Source organism: Periophthalmus magnuspinnatus, chromosome 21, assembly GCF_009829125.3.
Source record: "Periophthalmus magnuspinnatus isolate fPerMag1 chromosome 21, fPerMag1.2.pri, whole genome shotgun sequence".
NCBI lineage: Eukaryota > Metazoa > Chordata > Actinopteri > Gobiiformes > Gobiidae > Periophthalmus > Periophthalmus magnuspinnatus.
Window position 1 is genome coordinate 32,992,444 of NC_047146.1, and position 14,012 is coordinate 33,006,455.

A 14,012-nucleotide genomic window follows, 5' to 3' on the forward strand; every position below is an offset into this window, starting at 1 on the left:
GTGGCTCCTCTCTGGCTCTCTGACTCCTCTCTGGCTCTCTGACTCCTCTGTGGCTCCTCTCCGACTCTCTGTGACTCTCTGACTCCTCTCTGACTCCTCTCTCTGACTCCTTTCTGACTCCTCTCTGACTCCTCTCTGGCTCTCTGACTCTCTGTGACTCCTCTCTGACTCCTCTGTGGCTCCTCTCTGGTTCTCTGACTCCTCTCTCTGACTCCTCTCTGACTCTCTGGCTCTCTGACTCCTCTCTGACTCCTCTCTGACTCTCTGGCTCTCTGACTCCTCTCTGGCTCCTCTCTGGCTCTCTGACTCCTCTGTGGCTCCTCTCTGACTCCCTGTGACTCTCTGGCTCTCTGACTCTCTGGCTCTCTGACTCCCTGTGACTCTCGTGCTTGTGTGCAGACGGCAGCCCTCTGTCCTGGTGGTTGGACCGTGGAGGAGAGAGGCGGAGCTACTGGGGTGGCTTCCTGCCGGGGGTGCAGCAGTGCTCCTGTGGCCTGGAGGAGAACTGCGCCGACATGAACTACTTCTGCAACTGCGACGCCGACAGAGACGCCTGGTACGCCACGAGACGCCGCCTTGAGTTTGTCCTGGTTTGGTTCTGGTTTAACCCTGATGGAGACTTGGTTCGGTTCTGTCCTGGTCCTGGTTTAGACCCGGTTCATTTTAGTCCATAGACTTTATAAAGAAATGGACCAAGCGAGTGTGACGTCACTCACAGAAGAAGCTCATTGAGACTAGAGCAGTGATAGCAGCTAATATGGAGACGAGTATCATAGCAACCAAAGAGCCAATCTGGAGCCAGGATGTTGAAGGTAATGCCCCTTCCCACCTGCACCGCTGGTTTAGCAAAGAGCGGGCAGCTAGAAGTGCACCCATGATCACTTCCTGTTTGGAACATGGCGGCTAGCAGGTTAGCTAAATGTATTTATATAAACAGTCTATGCTAGCAGGTTAGCTCTGTACATTTATATAAACAGTCTGGTTTAGTCCGGTGATGTGTCTGAGGCTGTTTACAGAGAAAAGGAGAATTCTTCCACGTTAAGAAAATAAAAACAAACTTCTATATCTCAGAAACCTAGCTCAGACATCGGGGAAAGTTTAAGTCTTTTAGAATGTTGTAAACGTGTTAATTACACAGATTTCAGTCTTCCATGTTTGTACCGTTGCTCTAACTACATTTCCCATAATCCTCTGCTGTGACGCTCACAGACGATAATGTGTTTGTCCATATTCTCCAGTTTAATTCTGTGCAGTTTTATGGCTCCATTTAAACTAATCACATTTTCATACGACTGAAAAAACAAAGGCGTGTTGTACTGAGGGAGGAGAACTCACAGAGCGCCTCCTGCCTGCTCCCTCTCAGAGCGCCTCCTCCCTCTCAGAGCGCCTCCTGCCTCACAGAGCGCCTCCTCCCTGCTCCCTCACAGAGCGCCTCCTCCCTGCTCCCTCACAGAGCGCCTCCTCCCTGCTCCCTCTCCGAGCGCCTCCTCCCTCTCCGTGCACCTCCTTTGCTGTGTTGCATATTTCCTGTTGTCTGGTGATGTATGGGGTCCATTTGAATGTGTTTACTGAGCGTTCAGGGCTAATGCAGAGGAATGGCCACGTTTATCTGGACTTTCATAATAAAGGCGTCGCACCCTGAAGCCTCTCTCTCTTTTCCTCCTTCCCTCCCTCGCTCTCTCTGATCTCTCCTTCCTCTCTCTCATTCATTAATTTTTCTCTCTTTCTCTCACAGGCCTAATGATTCAGGTGTGCTCCCTCTCCGCCCTCCCTCTTTCTCTCATGTTAATTTTTCTCTCCTTTTCTCTCACAGGGATAATGATCCGGGTGTACTCTCTCCTCCCTCTTTCATCTCTCCTCTCGTTTTCCTTCCTCCCTCTCATTTGTTTTTCTCTCCTCTCTCTCAGGGCTAACGATTCGGGCGTCCTGTCGTTTAAGGAGCACCTCCCCGTGACCCAGGTGTTGGTTGGAGACACAGAGCGGACGGGGGCGCAGGCGGTCGTCCATGTGGGGGCGCTGCGTTGCTATGGAGACAGTAGGTGATCACCTCAGTCCACAGGCACAGAGGTTTAAGACGAACAGAAGCACAAAAATAAAGGACAGGAAAACAGAGAGAAAGACCTTTGACCTTGTACGGGTGTCATACGGCTCTGCGGGTGTAATACGGCTCTGCGCCGGTGTAATACGGCTCTGCACGGGTGTAATACGGCTCTGCGCGGGTGTAGTACGGCTCTGCGCGGGTGTAATACTGCTCTGCGCGGGTGTAGTATAGTTCTGCGTGGGTGTAATACGGCTCTGCGCGGGTGTAATACGGCTCTGCGCGGGTGTAATACTGCTCTGCGCGGGTGTAATAAGGCTCTGCGCGGGTGTAGTATGGCTCTGCGCGGGTGTAGTATGGCTCTGCGCGGGTGTAGTATGGCTCTGCGCGGGTGTAATACTGCTCTGCGCGGGTGTAAAACGGCTCTGCGCGAGTGTAATACGGCTCTGCGCGAGTGTAATACTGCTCTGCGCGGGTGTAATAAGCCTCTGTGCGGGTGTAGTACGGCTCTGCGCGGGTGTAACACGGCTCTGCGCGGGTGTAGTACAGCTCTGCGCGGGTGTAGTACGGCTCTGCGCGGGTGTAGTACGGCTCTACGCGAGTGTAATACGGCTCTGCGCGAGTGTAATACGGCTCTGTGCGGGTGTAATAAGCCTCTGTGCTGGTGTAATACGGCTCTGCGCGGGTGTAGTACGGCTCTGCGCGGCTGTAATACGGCTCTGCACGGTTGTAATACGGCTCTGCGCAGGTGTAATACGGCTCTGTACGGGTGTAATACGGCTCTGTAGATAGACAGACAGAAAGGTGCCTCCATCTTGTTTCCAAAGAGTTTGAAGTGCACTTAATCTGCTGTATCGGGCACTTGTCTGAATAACTGTAGCATAATGTTTCTAATGGATTTTAAATGGAAGTTTGGGCACGAGGACGACAAAAGAGTTTCTTCACAAACTTTGGACAAAGAACATTGAGCCCGTTTTGTCTGAGCCACTGTGGAACATCAGCACTGGACTATAACCAAGACACACACAAACACACACATCCAAATGAAATGGAGCTTGTGTTCTATGTTTAAATCAGTTTAATTCATAATTTACAGGAATTTATGTAAATGTGGACTATTTCCTTATTCCACTACATAATTACATAACTGCTGCGTTCAGGACTTAAACACTGTTAAATGAAACAGACTTCATAAATGCTTTTAAGTAAATCACACTGTAGAGTAAATCTTCATATTCTAACTGTACAGAACTGTATTTAAATGTAAATATTTGTCTATAACTCAGTGCTTCTCAGTTATTTTCTATCATGGCTCCCCTATAAAGAAGAAAAAATTTCGCCCACAGTGCACAGTGATAGTCTTCATCATGCAGTCTTCCTCGAGCTGGGACGTGGCTTCTCTCTGTTTTTTCTAACACAGTCACTTCAAACTCAAAATGATCCAATAACTAACCATATGTCAGAGGGATTAGCATTAGCTTAGCTCACGCAACAACATCCATATCATGAGAAAACAAATATCACAGGGATTCAGAGACTATTTTCTGTTTAAAGCTCAAACGAAAATGAGTTTGACATTTTCAACTATTTCTGCTTTTAGTTCCAATTTATCCTCATTTTTTTGTTTTAGTAAAGTTTGCATTCTGACCTTTAACATATTCAACACTGTAGATTATATTTCTCATTGTGTCGCCTTGATATTTCCATAACTAAATACAGTTTGTATTTACACATGAGAAAGCTTCACTGATCACGTGTGTGTGTCTGTGTGTGTCTGTGTGTGTCTGTGTGTGTCGGTGTGTGTCTGTGTGTGTCTGTGTGTGTCTGTGTGTGTCTGTGTGTGTCTGTGTGTGTCTGTGTGTGTCTGTGTGTGTCTGTGTGTGTCTGTGTGTGTCTGTGTGTGTCGGGGTGTGTCTGTGTGGGGGTGTGTGTGTCTGTGTGTGTCTGTGTGTGTCGGTGTGTGTCTGTGTGTGTCGGTGTGTGTCGGTGTGTGTCTGTGTGTGTGTGTTCCCTGCAGAGACTTTGTGGAACGCGGCGTCGTTCTACCAGGAGTCGTCGTACCTGTACTTCCCCACTCTCCAGGCCGAGCTGGCCTCTGACGTCTCCTTCTACTTCAAGACCAGCTCCCCGTCTGGAGTCTTTCTAGAGAATCTGGGCCTGAAGCATTTCATCCGTGTGGAGCTGAGCGGTGAGTAAAACCACACACTGTGTAAATGGACAGAGCTAACCTGCTAGCCACTACGCTCCAGGCCTTCTTTCTCCCAGGTTGCTCCTGCTAGCGTTAGCAACAGGTTTGATTGACAGTGTTGCTCAGGGGCGTTATCTTCAACAGCCTCGCTCCTGATTGGCTCTTTGGTTGCTATGATACTCGTGGTCGGAGTTCCAAATATGGAACTCACATTGGCCCCTATACCTGCTCTAACCTCGATGAGCTTCATTTGCTGAACGCTGTGACGTCTCACTCACTTCTTGTCACAGATGGGACAAAGCTCTCTCACACACACACACACACACACACACACCCACACACACACACACACACACACACACACACACACACACGGGTGAAGCCCTGTCACACTCTTTCTTTTTTGTGTCTTTTGTCTTAAAGTGGCAGGTTCATGTTGACAGTTTAATTTCACCTGCCAGGACCAACAGCCGGGTGTGATCCAAAAGACACAGGGTTCTCCCCCGTCCCTCCAAAGACACACAGCTCTGTCCCACTGTCGAGGGAAGTGTAACAGACATTTCCTCATAGAGAAATGGTGAAAAAATAGAGTCAGGTCATGAGTCATGGTCATGGAGAGGTGGAGAGATGGAGAGATGGGGATATGGAGAGGTGGAGAGGTGGAGATATGGAGGGATGGAGAGGTGGAGTGGGTTTGTAAGCTTCAAATAAACCAATTTGAAAATGTTCAAATGTTCATACAGGGACATGTGTGGACATGTGGGGGACATGGAGGGACACATGGGGACGTGTGGGGGACATGGTGGGGATGTGTGAGGGACACATGGGGACATGTGGGGACATGTGGGGGACAGTCCAGAGCTGTGGACAAGTCATTTTAATATAATGTTAATATTTGTGAATAGCTTTAAGACAAATTACAGGCAAAGTGTTTAATCAAAGCCTGTTAAAGTCCAAGCAATGAGTTTGTAATGAGGATGTAATAAATGAATTATTTACTAAAACAACTGTGTCTGTCCCACATTTAAAGAGCATTATTATTATTATTATTATTATTAGTATTATTATTATTATTATTATTATTGCAGTCTATTGATCATTCAGGCAATATTGTATTTATGGAGAAAAGAAGGCTTCAGACCTTCCACCACAAAAATACAAAATGTCGTCTTCGTTTTGTGTCTCTACAGCGCCCTCTGTGGTGACCTTCTCCTTCGATGTGGGTAATGGCCCGGCGGTCTTGTCGGTAAAGTCTCCACGGCCTCTGAACGACCGACAGTGGCACTACGTGAGGGCGGAGCGTAACGTGAAGGAGGCGTCTCTGCACGTCGACCAGCTGCCCCTGCGATTCAGAGACGCTCCAGCAGAGGGCTACCTGCGCCTCCGCCTCAGCAGCCAGCTCTTTGTGGGTGGGTCTAGAACACACTGACCGACACACAAAACAACACACTGACCGACACACGAAACAACACACTGACCGACACACTGGCCGACACACAAAACAACACACTGACCGACACACTGAACGACACACTGACCGACACACTGGCCGACACACAAAACAACACACTGACCGACACACTGACCGACACACGAAACAACACACTGACCGACACACTGAACGACACACTGACCGACACACTGGCCGACACACAAAACAACACACTGACCGACACACTGACCGACACACGAAACAACACACTGGCCGACACACAAAACAACACACTGGCCGACACACAAAACAACACACTGACCGACACACTGGCCGACACACAAAACAACACACTGACCGACACACTGACCGACACACAAAACAACACACTGACCGACACACTGGCCGACACACGAAACAACACACTGACCGACACACTGAACGACACACTGTCCAACATACTGACCTACACACTGACAAACAGACACACTTACCGACACACTGACCGATACACGAAACAACACACTGACTGACAAACTGACAGACAGACTGACCGAGAGACTGATCAACACACTGAACGACAGACTGAGCGACACGCTGATCTGGTCTAGTCTGTTACAGTCTGGTATAGTTTGGTGTAGCCTGGTATAGCCTGGAGTAGTCTGGTGTAGTCTGGTACAGTCTGGTGTAGTCTGGTACAGTCTGGTACAGTCTGGTGTAGTCTGGTGTAGTCTGGTGTGGTCTGGTATAGTCTGGTATAGTCTGGTACAGTCTGGTGTAGTCTGGTGTAGTCTGGTGTAGTCTGGTACAGTCTGGTACAGTCTGGTGTAGTCTGGTGTGGTCTGGTATAGTCTGGTGTGGTCTGGTGTAGTCTGGTGTGGTCTGGTGTAGTCTGGTGTAGTCTGGTACAGTCTGTTGTAGTCTGGTGTAGTCTGGTATAGTCTGGTACAGTCTGGTGTAGTCTGGTACAGTCTGGTGTGGTCTGGTGTAGTCTGGTATAGTCTGGTACAGTCTGGTGTAGTCTGGTACAGTCTGGTGTAGTCTGGTGTGGTCTGGTGTAGTCTGGTATAGTCTGGTGTAGTCTGGTATAGTCTGGTACAGTCTGGTGTAGTCTGGTACAGTCTGGTGTGGTCTGGTGTAGTCTGGTGTGGTCTGGTGTAGTCTGGTGTAGTCTGGTATAGTCTGGTACAGTCTGGTGTAGTCTGGTACAGTCTGGTGTAGTCTGGTGTAGTCTGGTGTAGTCTGGTACAGTCTGTTGTAGTCTGGTGTAGTCTGGTGTAGTCTGGTATAGTCTGGTACAGTCTGGTGTAGTCTGGTACAGTCTGGTGTAGTCTGGTGTAGTCTGGTGTGGTCTGGTGTGGTCTGGTGTAGTCTGGTGTGGTCTGGTGTAGTCTGGAGTGGTCTGGTGTGGTCTGGTGTAGTCTGGTACAGTCTGGTACAGTCTGGTGTAGTCTGGTGTAGTCTGGTGTAGTCTGGTGTAGTCTGGTGTAGTCTGGTACAGTCTGGTGTAGTCTGGTATAGTCTGGTACAGTCTGGTACAGTCTGGTGTAGTCTGGTACAGTCTGGTGTAGTCTGGTATAGTCTGGTACAGTCTGGTGTAGTCTGGTGTAGTCTGGTATAGTCTGGTGTAGTCTGGTACAGTCTGGTGTAGTCTGGTGTAGTCTGGTACAGTCTGGTGTAGTCTGGTACAGTCTGGTGTAGTCTGGTACAGTCTGGTACAGTCTGGTATAGTTTGGTACAGTCTGGTGTAGTCTGGTGTGGTCTGGTGTAGTCTGGTGTAGTCTGGTATAGTCTGGTACAGTCTGGTGTAGTCTGGTACAGTCTGGTGTAGTCTGGTGTGGTCTGGTGTAGTCTGGTGTAGTCTGGTGTAGTCTGGTGTAGTCTGGTACAGTCTGTTGTAGTCTGGTGTAGTCTGGTGTAGTCTGGTATAGTCTGGTACAGTCTGGTGTAGTCTGGTACAGTCTGGTGTAGTCTGGTGTAGTCTGGTGTGGTCTGGTGTGGTCTGGTGTAGTCTGGTATAGTCTGGTACAGTCTGGTGTAGTCTGGTATAGTCTGGTGTAGTCTGGTACAGTCTGGTGTAGTCTGGTGTAGTCTGGTACAGTCTGGTGTAGTCTGGTACAGTCTGGTGTAGTCTGGTACAGTCTGGTACAGTCTGGTATAGTTTGGTACAGTCTGGTGTAGTCTGGTGTAGTCTGGTGTGGTCTGGTGTGGTCTGGTGTAGTCTGGTGTGGTCTGGTGTAGTCTGGAGTGGTCTGGTGTGGTCTGGTGTAGTCTGGTACAGTCTGGTACAGTCTGGTGTAGTCTGGTGTAGTCTGGTGTAGTCTGGTGTAGTCTGGTGTAGTCTGGTGTAGTCTGGTACAGTCTGGTGTAGTCTGGTATAGTCTGGTACAGTCTGGTACAGTCTGGTGTAGTCTGGTACAGTCTGGTGTAGTCTGGTATAGTCTGGTACAGTCTGGTGTAGTCTGGTGTAGTCTGGTATAGTCTGGTGTAGTCTGGTACAGTCTGGTGTAGTCTGGTGTAGTCTGGTACAGTCTGGTGTAGTCTGGTACAGTCTGGTACAGTCTGGTATAGTTTGGTACAGTCTGGTGTAGTCTGGTGTAGTCTGGTGTGGTCTGGTGTAGTCTGGTGTAGTCTGGTATAGTCTGGTACAGTCTGGTGTAGTCTGGTACAGTCTGGTGTAGTCTGGTGTGGTCTGGTGTAGTCTGGTGTAGTCTGGTGTAGTCTGGTGTAGTCTGGTACAGTCTGTTGTAGTCTGGTGTAGTCTGGTGTAGTCTGGTATAGTCTGGTACAGTCTGGTGTAGTCTGGTACAGTCTGGTGTAGTCTGGTGTAGTCTGGTGTGGTCTGGTGTGGTCTGGTGTAGTCTGGTATAGTCTGGTACAGTCTGGTGTAGTCTGGTACAGTCTGTTGTAGTCTGGTGTAGTCTGGTGTAGTCTGGTATAGTCTGGTACAGTCTGGTGTAGTCTGGTACAGTCTGGTGTAGTCTGGTGTAGTCTGGTGTGGTCTGGTGTGGTCTGGTGTAGTCTGGTGTGGTCTGGTGTAGTCTGGTACAGTCTGGTTTTACAGATTCTCGTTTCCTTTGACATTTAATTCTCTCTTAATAAAACCCCAGCAGGGACAAAGACGTCATTACAAAGTCGTGTTTCTTTGTGTGATTTTCAGCTCTGAGCTGTGAAACTAATAGTTCATTGGAAAATAATTAATCAGAAGCAGAGAAATGACAAATGAAACGCTCTTCAAACGTCTGATCTGTGTGTGTGGAGTGCAGATGTGTCACTCATCCATTTTCTCACAAAGTTAATGTAATATCTGCGTCTCCACTCGGATTAAACCAATTTATTTCAGTTGATGTGATTTGAGACAGCGCCTCCTGTATTTTAAAATGTGTTAATGTCCAAACATTAGAAATAAAATGACACATTAAACGTGTGAGAGCGATGGCCCCACACGCATCAGTGCACGTGTGTGAACATTGTACTGATATAGAATATTAATTAACCTTATATAAAGCTCGAGTAAATACACCATCAACAGGACTATTATTAAACGGATAATTAACAAACAAAATAGACAGTTGCCATGGAGATGAGTGGGTTTGAAATTCTTTTATCTTCTGTGGTTGAAATAATGGGCCCTGGAGAATAAAGTCTCTTGTCCTAATTACAACTTCTATTGTTGTCGAAAGTTTAAAGTTTAAGTTGAAATTGTGTTTTTTATGTTTCAGTCTAGAGTCTGGAGCTAAAAGAAGCATCTTATGAACGAGACGCCTGTGTGCGTCTGTAACACACACACAGATACACACATGCACACACACACACAGATACACACACACCCCTACACACATGCACGCACACCCCGATACACACACACACACACACACTGTTCCACTGAGGGATAGCTGCAGATGCTTCATTAGCGTCTGTGTTATATGTGGCGTTGTGTTTGTTTTTGTGTGTTTTTTACCACACACACATTCACTGTATCGTCTCATAAGTTACACACTGAGACTGACACTGCGGCTCTTTCATCGCCATTAGGCCAAATTCTACACATAACTGTACGTTTATGTTTAATGAGGCCTCACGAGTGCCAGGATCCACAGACAGATCACACACGGGTGATAAATCCACAGACAGATCACACACGAGTGATAAATCCACAGACAGATCACACACGAGTGATAAATCCACAGACGGATCACACACGGGGGATAAATCCACAGACAGATCACACATGGGGGATAAATCCACAGACAGATCACACATGGGGGATAAATCCACAGACGGATCACACACGGGTGATAAATCCACAGACAGATCACACACGGGGGATAAATCCACAGACACTGACCCTGTGGATGAATCTGTCACTTATATTTTCAGTCTGTGGTTAAATCCTATTCAAAATGTTATCGTGGCTTTTTCTCTTTCGACTGAGGTCATTTCGTGCTTGTGTTTCAGGGGGGACGGCGTCGCAGCAGAGGGGGTTTCTGGGATGCATTCGGACTCTTGGCGTTAACGGTGTGAACTTTGACCTGGAGGAGAGAGCCAAGATGACGCCCGGAGTGAGCTCTGGTTGCCCCGGTTACTGCAGCGGGTCGAGCAGCCTGTGTCACAACAGAGGGAGGTGCATCGAGAAGAGCAGCGGGTACATCTGCGACTGCTCCCTGACGGCATACGGGGGCGCCACCTGCGACCAAGGTCAGAGGTCACCACGTTTAAAGAGACAGAGGCAAAGTCTATTGATTTATAAAATAACAGGGTCATGCTTTGATAAAAATACACTCAGCCGCTGAAGTGCTCCGACTGAAACGAGATCGATACGACTCCGGATCCACAGGACGGAATTCTGGGAAGAGTTAGCGCCGCTGACTCGCAACAAACTTTTGGAATTTCAATAACGATTAAGTTTGTTCATTATGACTCCATTATATAACAATTTATAATAACTACACTTTATTTTAGCCTTAATAAACATGAACAAAGACTTAATTAATAATGAACATCTAACATTTAATAATGAATAAGGCTTAATAACTACTTAATTATGACAATTTGATACTTAAATATGCATTTACAAATACACAAATGGGTATTTAAGGAGTAAGTGTGACATAATTATGAGTAACTATAAACAGCACAGGATAATTAATTAAGTTAAGTGATAGTTGAGGTTGTAATTAAGTGATTATTAAGTCTGAATCATTATGAAGTGTCTCTGTCCTGATGTGGCCCAGTGTCTCTGTGTTATTTAATAAAGTTTGTCTTATAATCTGTTCTTCTTTAACTAAAACTATGTAAGTATTAAAATGTGTGATGTGATATAAAAACATCCTCACGTCCCTTAAACTCGTTTTGCCCGGTCGGCATATGGACGGACCACCTGCCGTCGTGGCGAGCAGCGGGCGGCGCCGCTTCACACTTCATACGGTTATTTGAGCAGATTAATGCTGATTATGGCAAACAAAACATCCATCAGTGTCTGGGTCATTCAGTTAAACCCGACCACGAAACGGCCAAACGCAACGGCCATTTATACTTGTCCTGACTCCAGACGCACAACGTTTAAAATGCATTAGACACACACATATACACACACACTTTATACACATACACACATACACACTAACACACTCACATGCACGTATATATACACACACACACACACACAGACACACAACGTTTAAAATGCATTAGACACACACACACTCATACACACACACTCTATACACATACACACATACACACTCACATGCACGTATATATACACACACACACACACAGACACACAACGTTTAAAATGCATTAGACACACACACACTCATACACACACACTCTATACACATACACACATACACACTAACACACTCACATGCACGTATATATACACACACACACACACACAGACGCACAACGTTTAAAATGCATTAGACACACACACACTTATACACACACTCTATACACATACACACATACACACTAACACACTCACATGCACGTATATATACACACGCACGCACACAGACACACAACGTTTAAAATGCATCAGACACACACACACTTATATACACACACTCTATACACATACACACTAACACACTCACATGCACGTATATATACACACACACACACACAGACACACACACACACACAGACGCACAACGTTTAAAATGCATTAGACACACACACACTCATACACACACACTCTATACACATACACACATACACACTAACACACTCACATGCACGTATATATACACACGCACGCACGCATACACACACACACACAGACGCACAACGTTTAAAATGCATTAGACACACACACATATACACACACACTCTATACACATACACACATACACTCATACACACTCACACACTCACATGCACGTATATATACACACGCACACACCCCCACACACACAGACGCACAACGTTTAAAATGCATTAGACACACACACACTTATACACACTAACACGCTCACATGCACGTATACACACACACGCACACCCCCCCCACACACACACATACACACAACGTTTAAAATGCATTAGACACACACATCTATACACACACACTCACTCATACACACTAACACACTCACATGCACGTATACACACACACGCACACACACACACACACACAGACGCACAACGTTTAAAATGCATTAGACACGCACATCTATACACACTCTCACTCATACACACTAACACACTCACATGCACGCATACACACACACACACAGACACACACCGATGCACAACGTTTAAAATGCATTAGAGCAGCACACATATATACACACACAGATTCTCACACACACACACACAGACATACACTCACACTCACACACACACACTATCTTAGAATACTACTATACTACTATGGTACTATAGTACTACTGTGTATCAGTACTATTGTACTTTTACTGTATGATCTGGTTTTACTACAAACAAAAGAGCAGATTTACAGAACCATGTTTGGACTAAAGTGAAAATGAACCTTTAAACATATATATATATATATATATATATATATATATATATATATATATATATATATATATATATATATATATATATATATATATATATTATTTATACATATATTATTTGTACATATATTTATACATATATTGTTTGTACATATATTTATACATATATTGTTTGTACATATATTTATACATATACTATTTATACATATATTATTTGTACATATATTTATACATATATTATTTATACATATATTATTTATACATATATTTGTACATATATTATTTGTACATATATTTATACATATATTTGTACATATATTATTTGTACTAAACGTCCCTGCTGGTCGTCTCAGGTCGTTCAAACTTATGCACATCTGCTCTAAACATGGTCCTGTCTGTAGTTGTGACTTTACTGTGACTTTATATTTAAATGGACTTGAGTCGTGTCTAAATTCATTTTATTTGAAAACATCACTAAACTGTATAAATCTGCAGCTCCATGTGTCTATAAAGTATTCACTTTAATTATACTTTTATATAATATAATTATATCATTATTTCATGACATGTTTCTGCTGCTGATGATCCATATGTTGAATCCACAGGTCTTAAATGTATTTATTGTAGTTTGGGTCGTTGTTTGTTTACTCAGGGTTGTGTCTCATTGTTTGGCTCAGATCTGCTGCTCCCACAGACTCAGACTCAAATGTTAAATATAATAATGTTCCAGTGAGTCTAACCTGTGGCACTTGACTGTCTGTGTCTTTGTGGACAGAGGTGTCCGTGTCCTTCGATCGCGAGTCCTCGGTGACCTACACCTTCCAGGAGCCGTTCTCGGTGATGCAGACGGGGAACTCTCCGGCCTCCGGCGTTTCCACGGAGACGCCGGGCCGCGTCCGAGAGGACGTGGCGTTCAGCTTCAGCACCACGGCGGCTCCGGCCATGCTCTTAACACTCAACACCTTCAGCCAGCAGTACATCGCCGTCATCCTCGCCCGGAACGGTACGCACCAGAATGTCCCGTGTGTTTAACCTCGTTCACACACACGGACATTTACTGCATTTACTGATCAGGCCTTTTCTGGAGAAGTCGCCATAAATGTGCAGGAAAACTCACGTGTGCGACGGGAGACGGAAAAAACACCTCTGGGTTTTCTCAGTTAGAAGCTCGTCGTCTTGGTTACGGCTCATTATTTTTTCCACGTGTCATTTTGGCGATTTTTATAAATTGATGTGAGAAATTACAGCGTCAGATGGACGTGTCAAAGTGTTTCCAGTTTATCTCCAGTGTTTTTAACTCATTAAATGTTATTGTCATCTGGACTTTACAGACTCAAACAGAGGCATTAAAAAAATGAAATATAT

General features: G+C 45.6%; 2 protein-coding genes and 1 long non-coding RNA gene across 3 annotated transcripts in view; 1 reads left to right on the forward strand and 2 right to left on the reverse strand.

The window, feature by feature from the left end:
- Positions 1-14,012, forward strand: part of LOC117389683 (contactin-associated protein-like 5) — a 90,878-nt gene that overhangs the window by 65,725 nt on the left and 11,141 nt on the right. Inside the window, exons 13-18 of the mRNA XM_033987395.2 lie at positions 400-556; positions 1,908-2,035; positions 4,056-4,226; positions 5,417-5,635; positions 10,117-10,356; positions 13,423-13,650. Of these exons, the coding sequence (XP_033843286.1) occupies positions 400-556; positions 1,908-2,035; positions 4,056-4,226; positions 5,417-5,635; positions 10,117-10,356; positions 13,423-13,650 (1,143 nt within the window). The remainder of the gene's footprint in view (positions 1-399; positions 557-1,907; positions 2,036-4,055; positions 4,227-5,416; positions 5,636-10,116; positions 10,357-13,422; positions 13,651-14,012) is intronic.
- LOC129457284 (uncharacterized) overlaps positions 1-14,012 on the reverse strand; it is an 84,675-nt gene that overhangs the window by 2,757 nt on the left and 67,906 nt on the right. The window lies entirely within an intron of this gene.
- ndufa10 (NADH:ubiquinone oxidoreductase subunit A10) overlaps positions 13,513-14,012 on the reverse strand; it is a 39,181-nt gene continuing 38,681 nt past the window's right edge. Inside the window, exon 10 of the mRNA XM_055230462.1 lies at positions 13,513-13,522. The gene's annotated coding sequence lies outside the window, so the exon portion shown is untranslated. The remainder of the gene's footprint in view (positions 13,523-14,012) is intronic.